This window comes from Ostrinia furnacalis, unplaced genomic scaffold (genome assembly GCF_004193835.3).
Source record: "Ostrinia furnacalis isolate ACB-3 unplaced genomic scaffold, ASM419383v2 OfSCF7458, whole genome shotgun sequence".
NCBI lineage: Eukaryota > Metazoa > Arthropoda > Insecta > Lepidoptera > Crambidae > Ostrinia > Ostrinia furnacalis.
Window position 1 is genome coordinate 400079 of NW_021137697.1, and position 22522 is coordinate 422600.

The following is a 22522-nucleotide window of genomic DNA, read 5'->3' on the forward strand; positions in this document are numbered from 1 at the left end:
AATGCTTTTCCTAATGATAAATTGATTACAGACATTGTTTAGATTGTCTTTATAAATTCACTGCAATTTGTGAGCGACAATATTTTATGTACAGTCAGCGTCAAATACTTCGTGACACCCAAAGTAGCCAATAAGTTAGCAACACGTCTTTGTTACAATTTGAATAAGGTTGGGTTATCAACTTTTTGGCTAATTTGGATGACACGAACTATTTGTCGCTGCTGTACACAGATTGTAGGCAATAAATGTAGGTACTTCAATGGTTAATTTGATCTATAACATGCTCTTTGATATAGTTAATCGGAAATTGAAGTCTGTTGATCTTATAATCGTTTTATGATTTAAGTAGCCGATCAAACAGAAGGGCCTTAAGCGTAATATATTCACTAACATGGTAAATTAGTTCATTGCCGGAAACTAACGAAGATTGTTTAATATATCCAATGACTTGTTTATTAATTTATCGTATGTTAACATGAGTAAATATGTTTTCCTTTACCTACGGGTCTGAATGTAAAGATATTAGTTTGTCACATTTATGCCTCCGGCATAGAGATGAAAGACTACCCATGAGCTGTGAAAAATGTGGAAAATGCACGTCGTTATCTTTTGTTTTTCCTACCTCAATGTAGAGCTGTTTCTTCTTTTGAAAAAACTTTCTGCGGAACTCTATTTTACTTAGGCTCGATTCGACCAAACTTATATCTGAGAATAACTCTGGTATAACTAGCACATTGACAATTTCAGTATGGGAAATATCTATCTGATTTATTTTGAGATTGATATTTACTCTTTTTGGTCGGATCCACCCTTAGTATGTTAAATTATGAAGGCACCAAATTCAAACTTTGAAACTCAATTTATTTAAATAACCAATCTTAATAACATGACCTCATGAATCGTTTAGTTTCATGCCGTCTTAACCGCTTTAACGTAACTTATGACAAGACCTAAAGACCCAGAGAAATTGACCCTATCAGGTTGATCCTTATACTTGTAACCTCTATATTTCATATCGAAGTACGTCGGGAACTAATAAATTTCAAACTGGCAATACTTTACAATTGATGGTGTGTTGTTGACTGGTTGGGGTCAGGTGGAAAGAATTAAATTGGCAGAGTCAAGCTGGGAGATTATTAATGTTTAGGGCTTGTTGTAGAGTCGAGCTCTATAAAAGACTCTTAACTACCTCTGACCCTACTATAGATGTTTCTGATTATCAACACTGGTAGCTTTATAGTAATACGGACAGCAATAAATAAAATAAAGGACAATGGGCAAAATGGTACCCGGCTCCAATAGATATGTGTCTAGTATCGTTTGAAAGGTCTTACCAAGATGAACAACTTTTACTATGACCACCAGCCTCAGATCTGGTTGTGTACGAAGATATACATACTTTTTTGCAGAATGGTACCCGGCTCCAATAGTTATGTTTGTAGTTGTTATGAATATTAAGTTTTGTAAGGTATTCACATAAAAGTAATGTGACGCAATATATTGTTTAAAGTGGGTATCCACATTTCTGTTTGTCCAGTGCTCTCGCCAGTCGAATAATAAACGCAGTATAGAACGCACGACGGGTCTTTTATTTATCAGTGGCGAACGAGGACGGTAAAAAAATATGGCGGTTAAGTTCGGTGAATTTAACATGGACACAGGAAACTGGACTTCATATTGTGAACGATTAGAAATGCATTTTGTGGCGAATGGCATCGCGGCGGGAAATAGATTGCCGACATTAATATCTATTATTGGTGAATCGGCATACGAATTGATGGTGAATTTATGTAGTCCGAGAAAACCGTTCGAAATGAAATATGATGACGTAGTGAAGCTTATGTCGGAACATTTGCAGCCAAAGACATCTATACTGGCTGCGAGATATGTGTTTAGGCAGCGATTTCAACATAACGGTGAGACAATCACTCAATACGTGGCTGAGTTGAAACGATTGTCACGGTCGTGCGACTTCAAGGACAGACTAGACGAAAACCTAAGGGACCAGTTCGTGTGTGGGCTACGTAATGATACTATACGACAGAGACTTTTCGCAGAAGAAAATTTGGATTGGGCAAATGCAAATAAATTAGCCAATATTATCGAGTCAGCGGCCCGGGATGCATCGGTAGTGGATACGGCGGAGGTAACTACCTACAACAGCGCGGGAGACCGCTATACAGCGACGTCAGCAGCGCGGGGACGGCGTTCCAGCATCGCCGGCTCGAATGAAACAGAGGACGTACATCGGCTTTTTAGTGAGATGGACCGTATGAAAGTGACGGGGTGCTTCGCCTGTGGCGTCGGAGGACATTACTGGAACGAATGCCGCTATCGTACTTTTGAGTGCAGTCGGTGCAGAAAAATAGGCCATCTGAGAAGGGTATGTCCACTTGGAAAGAAACCTCAGGACGGAAACAAGGTTCGAGGGGGGCCGGTGCGTGGTGGCATGCGCGGTGGCGGAGCGGCGAGCGCCAGCGGGCGCGGGCGGCGCGGCGCCGGGTGGCGGGCGGCGCCGGGCGGCGGTGGCGGTGCGCGCGCGCACTACGTGCAGGAGGACGACGAGGGCCGGGAGGGCCAGCACGGCGAGCAACAGGAGGAGGAGGAGCCCATGTACTTAATGTCACTTGGGAACTACAAGCCGGTAAACATTAAAATTTGTGTACAAAATAAATTAATTAATATGGAAGTAGACACAGGTTCGGCATTATCATGTATTAGCGATAAAGAATATAGACAAAATTTCACTAATTTCACGTTAAAAGAATGTAATTTAACTTTAAAATTTTACAATGGTTTAAAAGCGAAACCCCTAGGGGTTTTTGAAGTGAATGTTACCTACGGCAAAGTAACAAAATTATTAGATCTTTATGTAATTCAGAACGGCGCAACAAATTTATTAGGTCGCCAGTGGTTAGCAGAGTTAAACATACCTATACCAAAAATATCAATTTCCACCGAAACAACTTTTAATAACATGGAAAATGTAGATAGTGATAAAATAATAAAGGATATGTTTTGTAGGTACAAGGAGCTATTTAATGAAGAGCTAGGGAAGTTCTCCGGTGGGCGGGCCCGGCTCCGCGTGGGCGCGGGCGCGCGGCCCGTGTTCTGCCGCGCGCGCCCGCTGCCGTACGCGCTGCGCGAGCGCGTGGACGCCGAGCTGGACGCCATGCTGCGCGCCGGCATCATCGAGCCCGTCGACCACTCCGACTGGGCCACGCCACTGGTGATTGTGCATAAGCCTGATGGATCGCTTCGCCTATGCGCCGATTATAAGGTCACATTGAATCAAGCCCTGCTCGTTGACAAATTTCCTGTTCCAAAGATAGAGGATGTATTTTCTAAAATTAGCGGTAGTCAATATTTTTCGAAATTAGATTTATCGCAAGCTTACAACCAGGTGCTTTTAGATGATGAGTCAACTCAGTTAACTGTGATAAATACACATCGAGGACTTTTTAAATATAACAGATTAGTCTATGGTCTAGCTTCCAGTCCGGGAATTTTTCAAAGATTGATGAATGAATTGTTAAAAAACGTGCCTAATGTTAGCTATTTTTTAGACGATATTTTAATCAGTACACCTACCCTTGAGCAAAATATAAAAACGGTAAATATTGTTTTAGAAATTTTGCAAAAATATGGTTTAAAAATTAAAAAGCAAAAATGTTCTTTTTTTTCAAATGAGGTGAAATATTTAGGGTTTGTGATAGATAAAGTGGGAATAAGGGTAGATCCAGAGAAAATAAAACCAATAACATCAATGACACCCCCAAATAATGTCAGTGAGTTAAGATCATTTATAGGAATGATCAATTTTTATGGGAAATTTATTAAAAACTTGAGTGAACAGCTAGCCCCTTTGTATAGTTTATTAAAAAAACACTCTAGATGGACTTGGGGTCCAAGTCAGCAAAGGGCATTCAATAAGGTTAAAGAATTGCTAAAAGGGGCGCAAGTGCTTGCATATTATGACATAAACAGGCCGCTGGTGCTGACGTGCGACGCGAGCCCGCACGGGCTGGGCGCGGTGCTGGCGCAGCGGGACGCGGCCGGCGCCGAGCGCGTCATAGCCTACGCTTCGCGCGCGCTCACGCCGCCAGAAATCAATTATAGCCAGATACATAAAGAAGCTTTAGCCATAATCTTTTCGGTAAAAAAATTTCACCAGTATTTATATGGTCGCCATTTTACATTAAAAACTGACCATAAACCATTAGTAAGTATATTCGGACCGGGGGCAGGAATACCAAATATGACAGCCAGTCGTTTACAACGCTGGGCACTAATATTATCAGCCTACAATTTTACGATAGAATACATAAAGTCGGACGACAACACGGCTGATGCATTATCTCGATTGATATCTACATATAAGGATAACTCAGGTAAAAACGAAGAGTATCCAGAGCAAACTTACCTTCATTTTGCATCTGAAGCCCTTTTACTTGATTATAATATTATTCGTAAGGAAACACAAAAAGACCATATTCTAAGTAGGGTGTTAAGCTATATTCGTGATGGTTGGCCACATGAAGTCGATATAAAGGAATTAAAACCGTATTACAATCGTAGGTCGGAATTATATTGCGAATTAGACTGCATTATGTGGGGTCACCGGGTGGTCATACCGGAAAGTTGTCAAAATAAAGTATTGCGCGAACTTCACGATTCTCACATGGGGGTGGTAAAAACTAAGAGCTTGGCTAGGAGTTACGTGTGGTGGCCGGGAGTGGACGAGGCAGTGGAGGCGCGGTGCCGCGCGTGCGAGGTGTGCGCGGCGCTGGCGAGCGCCCCGCCGGCGCACGAGCCGCGCGCGTGGCCGTGGCCGCCGCGGCCTTGGTCACGAATCCACGTTGATTTTCTGGGACCTATTCATGGCGTTAAGTACTTAGTCATAATAGATTCGACCACCAAGTGGATAGAGATTTTTAAAATGACAACCACTACCGCAAAAATGGTTATAAATAAATTTAGAGAAGTATTTGCACGTTTTGGCCTGCCTAAACAAATAATCAGCGATAACGGTCCACCTTTCTCGAGTGATGAAATGAATGATTTTTATAAATGTAACGGTATAGAATCAATATTTACAGCCCCATATCATCCTGCTTCAAATGGTGCGGCAGAAAATGCAGTAAAGATTTGTAAAAGGGTTATTAAGAAAGCTTTGGTCCAACAAGTAGATGTAGATATAGCTTTGAATAGGTTCTTATTGATCTATAGAAATACCAGTCACAGTACCACGGGAGAAAGTCCCGCTCAACTTCTTTTCGGACGTTCTTTGCGAACTAGACTTGATTGTATAAAACCAGATCGGGAAAAGAAAATTGATAATTTACAACGAAAGCAAGGAAGTATGGCCGGTGGTAGGTTACGTTCGTTTGAGGAAGGGAAAGACGTGTGGTATAGAAATTTTGGAACAGGAACTAGGTGGGAAAAGGGTACAGTTGTAAAAAAGTTAGGTGACACCGATTACCACATACGTTCGTTAGATGGGCAAATCGTACATCGTCATGTTGACCAATTAAAAAGGCGTGAGCTAAAGATAGATTCAACTCAAGAGCGAATGGGCGAGCGATTATCAGGGAAAACAGTGGCTGGGGCTAGATCGGAGGGTTCGGGGCTCGATGGTTTCGGCGCGGAAGAACCGCGGCCTCTCGCGAGCTCAGTGTGCGTCGCCGTGCCCGCCGCGGCTGCCCCCGCCGGCGATGGCGGTGCCGCCGCGGACGCGGGGGGCGCGGGGGCGCGCGCGGGCCCGCGGGAGGCGGCGCCGGCGAGCCCGGGACCGCCACACCGGGAATGTAGGATACGTAGACCACCAGTTCGATATGGTTTTGAAATTGATTAGTTAGTATCATTCTTATCTTTGCGGTGTAGGTTAACCACACGATCAGTAAAAAAATAATAATTTAGTATTTGTCTAATTTGTGTAAAATTGATTTGTTATTTGTAGTAAGTAACTTAGATATAAGTGAATAAATACATTTTGTTTATAATGTATCGAAAATACGTCCTACCTACCTAGCTAGTATAATATAATATACTTAGATAATATTTTTGTGTATGTATCTTTAAATAAGGGTGGAGATGTTATGAATATTAAGTTTTGTAAGGTATTCACATAAAAGTAATGTGACACAATATATTGTTTAAAGTGGGTATCCACATTTCTGTTTGTCCAGTGCTCTCGCCGCCAGTCGAATAATAAACGCAGTATAGAACGCACGACGGGTCTTTTATTTATCAATAAGGAAATTTCCTACATGCTTCTATGGAAAAAATGGAGGCTTCTACATCAATTTTCTTTATGGATTGCGTTTGAGTAACCAAACTGTTATAAATAGTTGCCACATCAATCTTGATAATAGCCTATGAATAGAGTGCCGAGTTGTGAATCGACGCAGAAACACGTCGTCTATATTATTATGTTTGTGTAAGATATTACAATACACGGTAACTTATCTTGGAAATACTTGTGAACATAACATAAGTTACATTGAGGCGTTTAGTTTTGTACCTACTAGACTGTTTAAAGTACTTGTAGTTGTACCTATCATACTAAAATTTCGAGATAAAGCCATGTACGACGACCATCTATGGGCGACGGTAAATTTAATAACTTACCATCAGTGATCCGTCTGCTCGTTTGCCTCCTGTCACATAAAAAAAAATTTACAGTACAGTGCAGTGTCATAGAACCAATTTATTAAATATTAGCTTTCCGCCCGCTTCGCGCGAATGAAATTGTCTGTCACAGAAAAAAAATATCGCGCACGTCCTATCTAAAACTATCCTACGTCCTTTCCCGGCCGGGACTCAAATTTCATAAAATCGGTTCAGACCACTGAACCTAAACCAATAGGCGTGAAAGCAAGACAGACAGACAGAGTTACTTTCGCATTTATAATATTAGTATAGATAGTATAGATATAGAGGTACCAGTGAAAATAGATTACTCAGTAATGGAAAAGTTTGCTCGGATCAGGACTCAAGAGCAGTTTACTACCATACTATTATTGAATAGTATGGTAGTAAACCCCTACGTACAAAAAGGCGCCCACTGAAAATCAGTGTCTTGGCAGACGGGCCAAGACGTTACTGAGTGTGTGCCTTTTTGACAACTTTATTATTATTTTTCCCTTTTTCTTTCTCCTTTTGATGTTTGTAATCTAAAATGATATGAATATATTTATTTATTTACAATATATTAAGTTGTCAAATAAAGATTTGTAATGATTTTAGAATTTTGATTGTATACGATTTAGTAATTTAGAATAAATTGTTATTTAAGTATTGATTTTGACTACTTCCGGGGCATGCTGTCGATAAGTCGTTTCGAACCGGTTGACTTTGACGAATGGAAGGGGAAGTTGCCTTATCGCGGGCATGCCGCCGGACAGGCAGTTCGATTGGAGCATTTAAAGCAAGAAGTACTAACTTTAAGGTGTTATAATGTTGGAAATGTATTAATTAGTATCCTGAATAAATAAGTAATTGATCAACAAGTAACTTTTTTTAATAAATCGGAAGCGGGAATGTGATCCACATCTTCAGCTCACAAACAACGGTATGTAGCAATATATTTTTAAAAGAACATTTATTTCGTACAAAAGATTATGATAGTATTAAACATTTTTTTTACTACATGTTCGAATCTTGTGTGCTGTATTGCGCCTCGTATATGGTCGGGGCTATTCTCTGGCGGAACGGACGTAATACGGAGCACATTAGTATTCAAATTATTATGTTCGTATATGATGGGGTCTACCCTCTGATGATACTAGCATAATAAAGTGTGTACCTGTAATATAATTTTAAAACCTACCGAAGTGCATGTTCGAATCTTGTGTGCTGTATTCTGTCTCGTATATATGGTCGGGGCTATTCTCTGGCGGAACGGACATAACACGGAGCACATTTGTATTCAAATTATTATGTTCGTATATGATGGGGTCTACCCTCTGATGATACTAGCATAATGAAGTGTGTACCTGTAATAATATTTTAAAACCTACTGAAGTGCATGTTCGAATCTTGTGTGCTGTATTGTGTCTCGTATATGGTCGGGGCTATTCTCTGGCGGAACGGACATAATACGGAGCACATTTGTATTCAAATTATTATGTTCGTATATGACGGGGCTATCCTCTGATGATACTAACTTAATAAAATTAAATTTTATTTTACTTTTGACCGATTTCATGTGTAGTNGACATTTCCATACCAAGTGTCAATTTAAGCCAGAGTTCAACTAGGGTGTAACTTTTATTAATAAAGGGGTTGGAGTTTTATTACTTCTTAAGGGTTTTATTATGGGTTGCTAAAGCGAATAAACTCACAAGACTATAAGTCCACCCACAAGATGGACCGACGACCTCATAAAGGTAGCGGGAAGGCGCTGGATGCAGGCCGCCACCAACCGGCCATAGTGGAAATCATTGGGGGAGGCCTATGTTCAACTGGACGTCCTATGGCGAAAATGATCATGATGATGATGATGAAAGCGAATAAAGGGCTAATAGCTTGGATAGTTCATCGTAGGTATAATCCTTTCCTTTTCAATGCTTCTTTTAGTTATATTAATAGATTGTAGTCATAATACATACTCGTATACATGGATGATTGTGTTATACTTTCATTATAATACTTAGTGGAATTCCTGCTTTCAAAACGTGAATTAGAACTGGCCCCATAGCAGACATTTTCCTATATCTAAAGGCCTTTTAAAATATATATTGGTTATGGCTATTGGAGCGGGTACCACTTTCCATACATTTGTGCCCATCATCCTTTAAAGAAAAGTTTTCATCCAGTTGTATTTACTTAATATCTAGCTTTGATAATTAAAATAACCGCAAACGCGACTTTGACCTTTAATGCGGATGCATAAGAGCAATCAATATCACCGTTTATGACGTCTGCCCAATTGCATCGATCATGTTGATTACCCAATAAGTATGAGATACCTGTTATTTTAATTATGCCTTCCCAGCCGAGTTCATTCAACTGATATTTGAATCTGTAATTAATTCATTTATCTGGTAATCCCTTTGGTGAATACAAAAAATACTTTTGGAACTCGTGTTACTGAGTGCTCATAAAAGTCTTTATTTTCTTTGAGAAGCAATCATGTCAATTACGTGTAGTTTTATTGATATTGATAATCTCGAAATTCGAAGATAAAGTAAAGTTACCGTTGCTAAATGTTTGCTAAATCGCGTCAGAAATGCGCGGTCGCTTGAAGGAGCGTGTTCTCAAAAGATTAGAGCAGCTGGTTTTATCTAATTAATGTAGGATGCGTAGTGTAGCAGAAATGGCCGACTCTGGGCCACCCAAGCCGACGCCTGCTCGAATCAATCTCATACCAGTCCGAGAAACATCTAATTCAAATCACACCCGTCACGAAAACTATTACATGACAGCTCTATGGACTTGTCACTTCGCGGCAATATGAATATTGACATACCCAAGCATGTTCGGCAATTTTAATATTTTGTGACAGGTTTCACATGTGTTACAGTTAACCAAATGCTTTGTGATGTTTATGCTAATGAAAAAACTCTACGTACGATTTTTCTATTGATGCTACTTAAATATGAAATGATTGCCATCTTTATGCTTTTTTAATTTAAATACAGATGACAGCACAATTCATCAGACTATACCTATATTCTTGTTACAAAATCGTCTCGATCATATGTAGGTGTAGGATGCCACAGTGTGTAGTTTAACATGTCGTTTGCACAAATAAGTAACCTACACTTAAAATCAACCATAAGCTACAAAGAGTTTATTATTAGTATTCATTCAGTTCTAACTTCTAGCTCAAACACACTTAGAAGCGGTTATTAAAGTCTTGCTGTAATACTTACCCATATTAGGCTGAGCTGAAATGAGGATCCGGAGAAAGCGGTGCCCCAGCTCATAGCTCCTGCAGACTAACATAATTAAATACTAGAACTAATTGCATCTATTTAGCCAGCAGTTAGCACTGTAATCAATGGCCACTGCGGCGCGCTGGGTCGCTATTTGGTTCACCTGCACAACACCTAGCACTATTATATTACCAATTCCTGAACAGCTGCGTCGTGCGTGACCAAACTGCACAATATTAGTTCAAGTCGTGTTTTAGTTTGTTTGAATTCTATAATACACTTAATGACCTTTTCAGAGCAAGAAATTACAGGGGAACTTTACAATTCATAAGTATAACCTTACATACATATTGTTTGGAGTTAACGTTCCTTACTCGTCCCAGTTTTACGATATCAAATATTGAAAGAACCAAAAAATAACTTCCAACTAACCTTAATGTTCTCAAAACTTAAGTCCATCTCTATAAATATGGATGTATAGTAATTTGAAATAAGATGTAAAGAAATGCCGATATGAAAAGTGCATTCATCTTTGTCTTTTTAAAATAAGATGATCGCGCGCTCGCGTGACTAATGAAATGGGCTGTAAAATTGGTTACTTATGAATCTCTTTCACTCAATGAACTGAGATTAGAATATACAAGATTAAAGTTGAATACAGGAAAGTCCCTAAGGGCGTCTTCATACGGCACGGTTCTGCCACTGCACTTTCTCATGCGTCTATTTTAAAGGTGCCCTAAGAAAGCCATAACAAAAAAACTTTTCAACAAAAATAATGATGCCGCCTTCCTTATCGAATAAAAAGTGGCACTATAATCATTAATATCCAACACAACAATCACAGGTATACCTTGACAAAGTGCAAAACCTCCTCCTCTTACTGTTCAAAATAATATGAAGCTCATTACACATATTTAAACGAGTTTAATATGCAGGCGTGGTCATACATTACGAGCGACAAAAACAATGATAAATTGCCATCTCGATCCTGAAAAGTTCCTTGACATCAAAACATTGGTTGTAGGCGACGCTCATAACTCATGTTATTGGCTAGGCCAGCGCCTCCCAAACTTTTTTTGTATCCCAATAAATCGTATTGCCACGCCTTTATATTTTCGTTAATAAATCAGCTTGTGTACTACTAATTTGCTCGAGGGCGCAATTAAAGTCACAAAATTCCACTAAATAAATATTTGCGAGGCTGAATCAAAACTAGTAGATTTTAGTGCCACTACTAATTTCGCGATCTTGTATCAGATTGCATTCTACCGTTTGAGAAACACTGGTCTAGACTATGATAAGGGGACCTCAGTCAAATACTGATGTTTTTTTTATCTGTTTGTGTAGATCTCTGTTGAACCGTGAACTTCGGTTGTGTATAAAGGACAATGTTCGTTCTCCATACATTGTTCGCCTAAGAACCAACAATTTTGACATATTACTACCCGAAAGCGAAATAATACGATTCTGTGTGTAAGAACAATGATTCCTGATGGACACTTGCCATAAAATTAATGATTAAGAATATTAAATCACAGCGATTTTATAATATGTCGTTTATGACAACATGGCGTCTAATGTATTGTGTGAATGTATGAACACCGATTCGCGAAAAATGTTTTGTATTGTCGTCACGCCGAGTCGCAGCCAAATAGTATAAAATAATAGAACAAGTTTTAGAAATACAACTCGGCATTCCACTTTTATGTCAATATCTTTTTAGCTTTTAACGCAAATCTAGTCTTCAAAGCAGTTTAATCGATTTATTTTATTTTCAAAATCGATATTTTATTGTCTATGATGGCCGCAGGAACATCACTATACATGGACTCCCAGCAATAAAGTACGGTAATGCCTCGTACAGATTTTATCGGCAAAAATTATGGAACTTGATAGGTTTTAGACCATGCCACGCACCAAAACGTCCGGAAGTTGTAATAGTATTATAGAATAAACGTTAAAAGACTTATTTATTTAATTTTTCAATGCTTAAGTGTCCATTAGAACGAAAGGGTGCTTAATGTATTAAAAAAAATAGAAAATAATTATGATGGGTTAATGTTTTTGGGCGGTTTTTTAGGCGGTTTCTGACAATGTCCTTTATTAACTATTGTTCGTATCACGTTATCGTGCAAATCAAAACAACACGCCCCTTTTAATTTATGCTTCTGTGTACAAAAGGATTGGCGCAAAAAATAAGGCTGTTGACCGCTCGCATTGAACGTTCCAGCTTCATGGATGATAAATATTTTTCTTTTAATCTGATGGTTTAGATATTTATCTAAATTTTTATACAAACTAAGATTTTACATTCTTTCTCGGCAGTTCAGTTTTTCCAGATTACTATCAGATTCATCTTCAAAATGACTGCTGTTAGCATCACAAAACATAAATGTATTTATCCAATAAAAATACAAATTTTTTGTTCAGATTTTGATTCCTGCCTCGGTATCCCTCATTCAAGTTCCACGCTCCTTGCTGATGCTAAGATGACCTTCCTGTTTTCCTCTGGGATTTTGCTTATCTTTTAATAACCATGATGCACTTAAAGTGACGCTAATTGTAATCACGTAAATTTTTTATCCGGTCGCCGGCTGTCATGGTAGGCTACTTTCGCATAGTTGGCATCTTAACGCCGTTCATTCGCTGACTTTTCATGTCTGCAACAATTATGTAGCAGTTTAACGTCTCTCTTCCCACGATTGTATCGTCAGACTGAACCGAGTTTATTATGTTCAGATTTATGTTTATCTCCAACGTGCCAGTCCATAGATTCGCAGGGCAACTCGTCTAGACTTATTGGCGATTCTTCTTTAACTGTTCCGTTTTTCATGTCCACTGTAATAAATAAAAGCGTCATGTTGATTAATTATCGGCAAACTTCCGCAGTATCCTGTTCGCGGTATAAAAACAACAATGTGCACTTATTAGTAGAATTCTAGTTGGATTAAATCGTTGCGGTCGGGTGGCCGTCGGGTGGTGGCCGTATTCCCTGTGTATAGATGCGAATTTGGGAGTTGATGCGCTGGCGCGGTGTTCCGCGTCGTTAATTTGATGTGCCCGCGGAGGCAGATGCCCTCGCGCCGATAAATGCGTGCGGAGGGTGCGGGCTTTCCGCGCTTTGCCTTCAGTGAAAACTGCGATGAATAATCGCTGCTGTCTGAGGGCATGGTTATTAATAAATTATTAAAATTAGTTACATCTAATTTGGGGAAAATAGTATAACGAATTAATTGGTTAAAAAAAGATAATATTCTTAAATACAAGATTGAATCTTAAATTATTATTATTAACATATACATATAACGATGTATCCGTGTCAATTTCGCCAAAATGTCTCGGTAGGTATATTTATATTTAGATACCTATTAATTAACCGTTATCTGGAGCATTTTCGTCAAAATGAAGTTTTGGTTATAACTGTCTGTAGTCCTTTTTCATATGCAAATACTTATTATGGATCTCGTTTTACCTAATTTGTTTTATTACTAGAACTTCCTCTCATTAACGTCTTGGGCATTAATTTAGTTAGATATTCATTCAGATGCTAAACAGGTTAATCCAGCCATAAAGAGATATATTTTCGCAAATAAATTATGTAAAATTTAAACCTTTCCAGAAATGGTAAAGTAACAGTTAAATTTAACAAGGACGACTATATTTTTTTATAAAAAGCGGTGATTTTGCTGATCCACTGGCTAGGGCAAAATTTTATGCTTGAGATCTCTGCATAGTTTAATTTAATTATCGTAACAGTATCTAAGAAGACGTTTTAAGGCTACCTAAAATAATAATCTTTTGTGTGCCAAACAAAACTAGTATAATGCTGACCTACTAATAAAAATAAATAAATGTACATTTTTTCTTTTTACTTTTGCAGACAATCTCTAGGATACCTAAACGTCTAGCTTTAGACGTTTAGAAAATACCACTACATACAGGTAATTATTCAAAGGTACGCCTTTTTACGTCAGGAAACAGTCAATCAGTGTTCTGTTAGCTGAATAAGAAGTCAAGGACCGTTCGCATATTTGTGACGAATGTTTCCATGATGCTGGCGACGTAAACCACATTAGATACGGTAGGCCGTTGATGATAGTTGTACCGAAATTCGCTCCGGCCATTTCTCTCCGAGACGTTTTGCCTTCCACGACTTGACATGCTTAGAATACCGCTGTGAATGGTGGTGTGGAATAAAATTGGAACCGCTCATGCAGGAAAACGTTCGCCTGAAACGTCAGGTGGTGCGGTCCGCTGTGGACTGTGGAGGCACGGACGTCGCGCGTCGTGAACTGATGTAGGATTCATTCACCCTGCGTTACGCTGCTTGCGCGCCCCGGCCGCGCATTGTCTCACACGCCGTACGAAATCCGAACGATCCTTTGTTCGTTACACTTTGCCTACACTGTAACCCAAACCACAACACTTGGCGCCCACTTCCAAACGTAACATTCACCCTGTTCAGCTTGCCAAGTGCCAGCTCTGATTTAACTATATTTACTCTGGAATAACAAGACATGTTCCTCGCTGACTGTATAGTTCTCAAGAACAGACGCACCTTGCCCTTAACGGCTCATAGCAAACAGGTGGCCGTGTATTTCTAGCCTAGTAAATTACAATAGGTATTGTGAATTACACCCAAGTCTCTACGATTAAACTCGACCCAAATCACGATTTATTGTGAACCTTCAAGTAATAACTATTTCAAAACGTTTCAATGGTATACAAGGAAGTATTATTGCAATACCAAATCTTGAGCTCTGATCTTCTTAATGATCAATACTCGCCATTTCCTGTTGGCAATCGTATAATACGTCTGAGTAAAATGTGACCGTCTACTTTCATTTGAAAAGGAAACAATTTCCAACACGTATTTTGAATGCCGATCATTACTTTCTCGCGATGCAAACGTATAATTTAGCGAATGGCCCATTATAGTAAAATATGCTCTAAACTATGATTCCAATCGTTTTGTTTGTCCTTGCCTCCCTTCATTTGTCATCAAAAATTATTATAATTTGGTCATAATAATGCATAAATTACGTTTTAACGGACACGACTTTTAAAATAGAAAGTGTGTTTGCTTATTGTTTACTGTTATTGTCTTGTTACAATGGCCACATCAAATTGTTTTAAACGGCCATTGCGAGTTGGAACGACGCTACATTTTCATGTTGTCCAACAGACGCTTAGAAAGTCAAGATGCTTTTGCGTCTTGTTCATAGAATTCTTGTACCCTATTACTAAAACGTTGACCCTTCTGTTGCATGATTATGTAAGGAAATTAATTTTAGCTCGCTAATGTGAATCGATTAAAGATCATAATATGTAGTAGCAAACCATTACACAGCCTTATCGCTCCAGCGGCGCTACAACTAACAGGCATGTGTGAATTGATATAATTACTACATGTTAATCAATTCATGAGGCATAATTGATTTAATACAAATTCAAAATAGTTGGAAGCCTATAGTTTATGAGCGGAAATTGATACGCGTTGTAAATAATTCGATTATTACGTTTTAATAACGACTGACGCCATGTAGAGCACGATAGCGTCGTCCGTGAACGAACTCCTAATGTCTTCATTAATCGAACCGCAAAAAAATAAGAATTATTGCTGTATGATAAAAAACACACGAGTAAGTGCTCAAATTCGTGTCCGAAGTAACTAGAGAATTTAACTTTTTGAACGAGTTTAAAACTGAGACAAAAAATAATATAAATGTCTTCCGCTTGTTTACACTTAACACCTCTATAAGATGCTTTTAAGATATTAGCTATGTAGGAGTGTTCAGATTTATTGCAGTCATTTTATATGTGGTTCATTTGTAAAAGTTGTCATTGGTCATTAATACTGACGTTTGCAATCTTTGCTACTGTTACAAAAATAATAGAAATGTCTTTCTGTCTTAATGTGACGCTAAAAGCCACTTAAAACGCAATAAGTGTAAAAAAAGTTCACAAACAATAATAAACGGCATTAGAATTCGAAATTAATTAGCGTCGCTTTGCATTAATTAATTCTATTTACGACACGAGCGGTAACAATGTTTGCGCGCTCGCTCGCGCGGCCGCGGCTAATAACAAAGACAATGCAAGTTGCTCTATCAATTACTTAGCACTCACACGGTGCCCGATATTGCCATTATAAGCACATTAGAGATGGTGTTGGCACGCCATAAAGGCATTACCAGCATCTGTAACACGGTCACATCATTTCTCGACCGCCCAATTTTGGTTTTACCGCATACTTGGCTGGGCAATTTTACATGAGCGTGCGAAACCATTTTGAATGTTTCGGTTGTGGATTTCAGATTTATCGATTTACGGAGCGCCCGCTGCATCGGTAATTTATATTACCGTTTTCAATTTTTTTTTTGTTTTAAATTGAGTGACTCGCGAAATTTATTGTGGAATGATATACACCTTTGCGACCTGGATTTTAACATGCATCAACAGGTTGCCGTGCGAAATTTTACCCATCAATAATAATGATTCTCTGCTTTCGATTTTACTGTTCGGTACTTGCCATTTGCACGTTTGTGTAATTAGTTTTGTACCCAATAATGAGCCGCAACTACCTAACAAACAATTATTATTTAATGTTATCCTTAGCAGTTAATATTCATGGAGCTTTTAAGGTGCCATTTAAAACAGTCATTTCATATTTAATGTGATCCCTATTTCATGTTTATCTGTTATTAACTTGTAGCAATTTGACTGCGTGCCTCTTTCGCGCTGGGAATGCGCCAGGAGCAGTTCCCTGCTCCAGATAGTTAATGTTGCCGATTTATGTTGGTAATTAATAATTTTCGTGTCCCGGGGTCACGACCCGCGCTTCCCACACATGTCGCGTCGTGCGCGGCCCTCCCCGCGCCCGCGCGCCCCGCACCCTCCGGCTACCGGACCTCTTGTTTGTTAAACCAAATGTAATTAATAATGGTGAACTCAGTACCTCTAGTACGAAAAACTTTCGAGTTCGTTTCGTTTGCGTATTCAAAGTGTCATCGAAAAATTTTGTATGAAAAATTAAACAGCGCCCCCTATATTATAGCCGCCCTAGGGGGCGCTGTTTAATTTTTTTTTTTCTTACCTAAGTCTGTCGCCATAACAACAATGTTAACAGCATTGTTGTGTTCCGGCAGTTAGAGGTAAGATAGCCAGTTCCTCCGTGGTTGAGGATTCCGGGTGAAGCTCGCTTCCACCTTCGGCCTGATCATCACTTACCATCAGGTGAGATACAGGCCAAGAGCTTCCTCGTTGTGGATAAAAAAAAAAAAAAATTTTTCGATGACACTTTGAATACGCAAACGAAACGAACTCGAAAGTTTTTCGTACTAGAGGTACAGTACCCGATGCCGAAGTCATTCCTCGCAGCGTGCTACGCCTAAAACGGCTACAATGCAACACGCTACGGCTACGGTAATATCTATCTACTATCTCCTACAAATATGAATAAGCTTTTAGCGCGACACACACACACAATAAACACAATCATTGGTGTAATAACATTGTAACATCATTACACTACGATATTACTTTTGAAATTCACAGTCGTTTAGATACCTAAGTAGTGACTGCGAATAAATCTCTACATTTTATTATGGAGGAAGTAGAATTTACAGTAAATTGTGGTATTTCACACGCATGTACAAACATTTTATTTTCTCGTTCCATTTGGCTTAAAATATCCACACTTAGTGTGAAAAGAAAAAATGAAAGCACTAAATGCTCCTACTTAATTTATTTAATTAAAGCTCGCACTGATATCTGCGTGGAGGCATCTACGTGGTGCATTTCTTTGATGGTTTTGATAATGTGTGTGCGCGTGCACAAAACATAAAACAGGAGCGGGCACGACAAGTGCGGCGCGGTACCGGCGCGCGCGGGCTCCCCAAGATATTTCGTTAATTGACTAACTGTTCATTTTGCAAGCAACGGTACACTTAGGCACATATTTACATTGATTTATACCCCCACTTTACGAGTTGACACTAATCGCAAAAATACCATCAATTTCTTTCCATAATTTTAGCAAGGAGCTGCTCGCTTTCCTAATATAAATTAATTACAGCAATATATCATCTCGAGTACTAAACAACAAGCAGGAATTTTGATGGCTGTCTCATCTTTAAGTCAACGGTTCATTTGGACACACAGTTTTGATTTATTTTCACTTAATATATTAATGTCCTGGCCATTAATTATAGTCATATATAATTTTTACCGGCTCGACCTCGATATGCGTATATTAATTCATTAAATTCGATACGGATCTAAATTGTAATCAGAAACATATCGTAAATTTTTATTAATTTGTTGCTAATTTATTTTGGGATTTCTTAACAAGTTGATTCAGCAATAAATGTTTATTGACTTTTAATTTGGGCTCGGTTCGTTAAGGTCTATATCTGTTATTACGTACTTTCTTTATTATGATGCGAATAAAACGATCATTACAACGGTAACCGCACCAGCAAAAGTAAATCAGTTCAAATTGTAAATAACTAAATCCAAATAACACGCGTGGTGGAAAGATTTCAGAATTAATAATTAATTATATTGCGAAATTGATTAATTAGTACAATGAAAGTGAGCTGTTCAGCTGACACACTTTATTTTAGCGCTCCATAAAATACAATTGCATATAATTTAATCTCGATGAATTTCAGTCGTATCATTACGTTTTGAAATTACGGATGGTAAATGTTAGAGTAACGAAGTGATAGCGCTTTAGCGTTCGAAAGTCGACCTGTTAGTTCCTAACGAAGTATAAAATAGTGGTATGAAGTGGATAGGTCTCATATTGATCATGCTCAGAAGTGGATGCGCGAGCGCAGCGCCCGTAGACGCTACTAGTACTTAATGCGACGGAATCACGCAGCCAATTTATAAATTAAATGTGAGAATGCGCTGATAATGGATGAAAGGTTACTTTGTTTGTGGGTTAATTACTCATTATAGTCGGCGTCGGAAGGTGCTGTGGAAACACTCTATCATTGTGTCTAAATTGTCGGAACTGTTGTTTGTTCTAATAAATTGTTATGATCAGGTATGATGGTGAAATGAAAGCTCTATTGGTGACGCTACTGTTCGTTTATTTGATCTAATTGTGACATAGAAAAGGAATATAGGTCATAATTTTTAAAACCTGAAACATCCGTTTCTTTAAGAGTTGTTAAGTCCTAAAAGAAAACAAAAATAAAAAATGCCGAACCAATCAGAACTTCGTATAACGGCTGTAGCGTCGAACATTAGCACATTAAATAACCTTACTTTAATTACATAGTAACGAAGAAAGGAAAAGATATTAAGACTGACAAGGGGCGTGTTTGATCTTAAAATTATTTCAGAGCAAAACACAAAATGCTCTTTTTGTAATGATATCAAATTATACACTCCCAACTGTAACACAACAAATCAATTAGCTAGCGAAAACTATCCAACAAAATTGTGCTTAATATTCTGAATATAAGTTGAAATTCTCACGCGGCACGATGACCGCGAATCTTCTGTTATACCATTTAAAATAATTCATCTATCTGTTCCTTATCCAAATTAATATTCATTTAATTACCCACTTCATAGATAAGGATCCGACTTACCTCATCTAAATAGGAAATGAAATCACCATATTAATAATCCATTTGGCAACATTCATTGGATTCGCCAAACAAAATGTATATTGTCGGCGAGTACAAACCGATTTAAACTTGCTTTCTAAATTGTTCAATTACGAATTATAGACTTGCAAATAAAAGTCGTACGATTTTAGTTCTCGACCTCCTCTTTAAATCATTATTTAATTAATAACGTAGAACTCGATACCCATGTTAGTCATTAGTAAGTTTTAGTGTATTTATTTCTCTTCAATAGTCTGTACATTAATAATTCAGGTATTCTTCTTCGAAATTAGTAAAATAGTGGTTTGAAATCAATTTCCGCCGCGCACTGTTTGATGTTGATCGCAATTCGCCATTGTAACGCTACTCAGCATAGCTGTGTTATCGTAGATTGGATAAGTCGCCCTTGGGGCATATTGTCGTCAAACGGTATTATTGTGTTAAGCTTGCATGAAACAATCATTCCAGCTTAAGACAACACCGACCTCCTTGGAACAAACAGCGGTGAAGTATTCTAATTTAAATGTAATAAGCTTTGAATAATTCTGTTCCGTTTACCACGCTGCTTGACTGCTCTATGATTGTGGAACACGGTAACAAATAGACATGCTTACACTTATTATGTGCATTATACATTCTTAACTCTTTAAGCGTAAAGCTAATTGCTATTGAAAGATAGACGTCAGTTATGTCCATGTAATAGCTGTAGCTGACGATCAAGCACTACTCTACTAATACTTATGTAATTCAAAAGCATCTAATGCGCTACTTAACGTGCAACGTATGCATACAATGTCGCCCCGCCGCGTTCGCCAGCTAGCAGTAATACAGCGCGCCCCCGCGGCGACCACTCGTTGATTGCATCAGGTTGTCGCTCCTCATAGTGCGCGCCGCCATGATTTAGCCCACCTGTCTTTGTTTATGCGCCGCGATAAAACCCACCAGGAAGTAACCAGAAACGCCCAGATCAACAACGTGTCTAGAACTCTAGGGAACAAACGCATAATTGGACCTCTAATTACAAAAACAATGCAGGCGCCACGCATCTCCTATGCGAACAGCATTTCAATAAACGCAACTTCTTCCACGGAAATGAATGAAAATTATAAGCCTATGAAAAGCGAGTTACAACCGCCTCGTTGATATAATGGTGACTATAAATCAAAACTGATACGACATCGTGTGCATACATGCAACAGTTGCATCAAGATGCACTCACTGAGAAATTTTCGTCTTGTTACATCATTAATAAGTAATAAAACGTAATCAGTATAAAAAATCTGTTTTTAATTTCTCATCTCAGATTTTTGATGATATAGTTTAGCAGCAGTTATTATAAATTTTGCTTGAAATGTTTGCAAACATTATAGTCGTAAACATGGAGTGTAATTAGAAGTTTATTTACAAATCAATTTATTAAATGAAATGTTTTGGTCCGAAATATGAAACGAAATCGTTAATTTTATTTTCTGGGGCTTACAAAAAGTTTTGAAATTAGCTCTGAACAAGTTTTAAAACATGAAATCGTTACATAAAATGTAACTTTATAATGTGATGTACATCTTTTTCAATGTTATTTTTAACTTCGTTTTAGCTGTTGTTTACATTACAACACATTATAGATTATTATATGGTTACATTATTATATGGTTTATGTACCTAGAATATGAATGCATGCTTTCCACGAACGCTTTCATTTTCACCGCGCTTCTCATGTCATCAAATTAAGAGAGATTTACTGTATCATGGAGTCTCGTGCACGCTGACCCATAGTCTTCTGATGGAAAGTGCTGATAGACGCTACGTTTCAAGAATCATAATCTTTTCACTCTCACCTCCGTTGACAAGTCATTTTAATCGCTTGACACTTTCTGTAGTTCCACGCTCTACCTCTCTGTAGCACACTAACAAAATGCATAACGTAACGGAGTTTACGGTAAACTCAATTAATGAAATCATTTGTTAATCTGCAAACGATAAGCCAATATGGCGATGGTAGATCTGAGCGTATATTTCGTATACAATGTTCAATTTTGTAGGCAAAGTAATAAGTTGTGTATTTCTCCAGAAGGCTTCGTAGTTTGAATCGCTAATGAGGGGAGCGCAATTCAAATCGACTGATTTATAAGGAGTGAGCCATTTTGCGCGGCTCACGTACGATATTTATACATTCAACGGCCACTCGGATATTCAAATTCATAGCTTTCAGATAAGTGTAACGAATCGATGTTGCGCGGATCAGCGGCATTGTTTTAGATGGTAATACATGACTATTTGTTACTCCTTCGAGTGCACAGGCAAGGAATAAGTAAGCAATACTACAATAGTGAACTCATCTCACAATATCGATTTTGATATCAATAGTTTTTAGGAACTTAGAACTCTACATACACGTGTATATCTTTGGAAAATCTTCATGATTTTTCCAATTTGATGCTGCAAAATGAGCTAAGCAAATTCTAAAACAATTGACTAATAAGTACATTCTAATTACCTATTTGAATTTGAGGCATTTAGTGTATGGAAATGATTTCCATACAAATAACCAACCCCCACTGAATTACTCCAACTAATAACGGAGATAATTGTCTAACGATATGAACCATTGTTCAATTAGCATGGCTAATTCTATTATGTATTGTCGTCTCGATCCAATGAATCGTACAATTTATTAGGCTCCCTTGCATTGGAAAGCTATTCGCGAGAGAGCGGCGGCATCGTCCCGTATTAGCTCGTTAAGTCGGCGGGCCTTGTCCGGATGATATCGCCTAACCCCCTCAATTAGTGTGGCCCTGCTATCTCGCGGTCACCGCCGGCGCGTCCCGCCGAAAGCGGAGTACACTACCCGCGCTCCGCACTCGTGACGGGACGAACCAACCAAATCACTGTAGGTACTCTTAATTAGCCCTTATACTATAAATTTCAATAGCGATAATAAGGTCCCGTTGCGCGCGCACTGGGAACACCGTGAATTAAATTTAATTAATTCCTCCTCTCCGCATATACAGGACCCAA

At 38.5% G+C, this 22522-nt stretch overlaps 1 protein-coding gene across 1 annotated transcript; it reads left to right on the forward strand.

Moving 5' to 3' along the window:
* Positions 1 to 1504: 1504 nt before the first annotated feature.
* Positions 1505 to 5854, forward strand: LOC114364666 (uncharacterized protein K02A2.6-like). Its single transcript, XM_028320893.1, has one exon. The coding sequence runs from the start codon at positions 1625 to 1627 to the stop codon at positions 5852 to 5854; it is 4230 nt and encodes a 1409-aa protein (XP_028176694.1). The 5' UTR covers positions 1505 to 1624.
* Positions 5855 to 22522: the final 16668 nt, after the last annotated feature.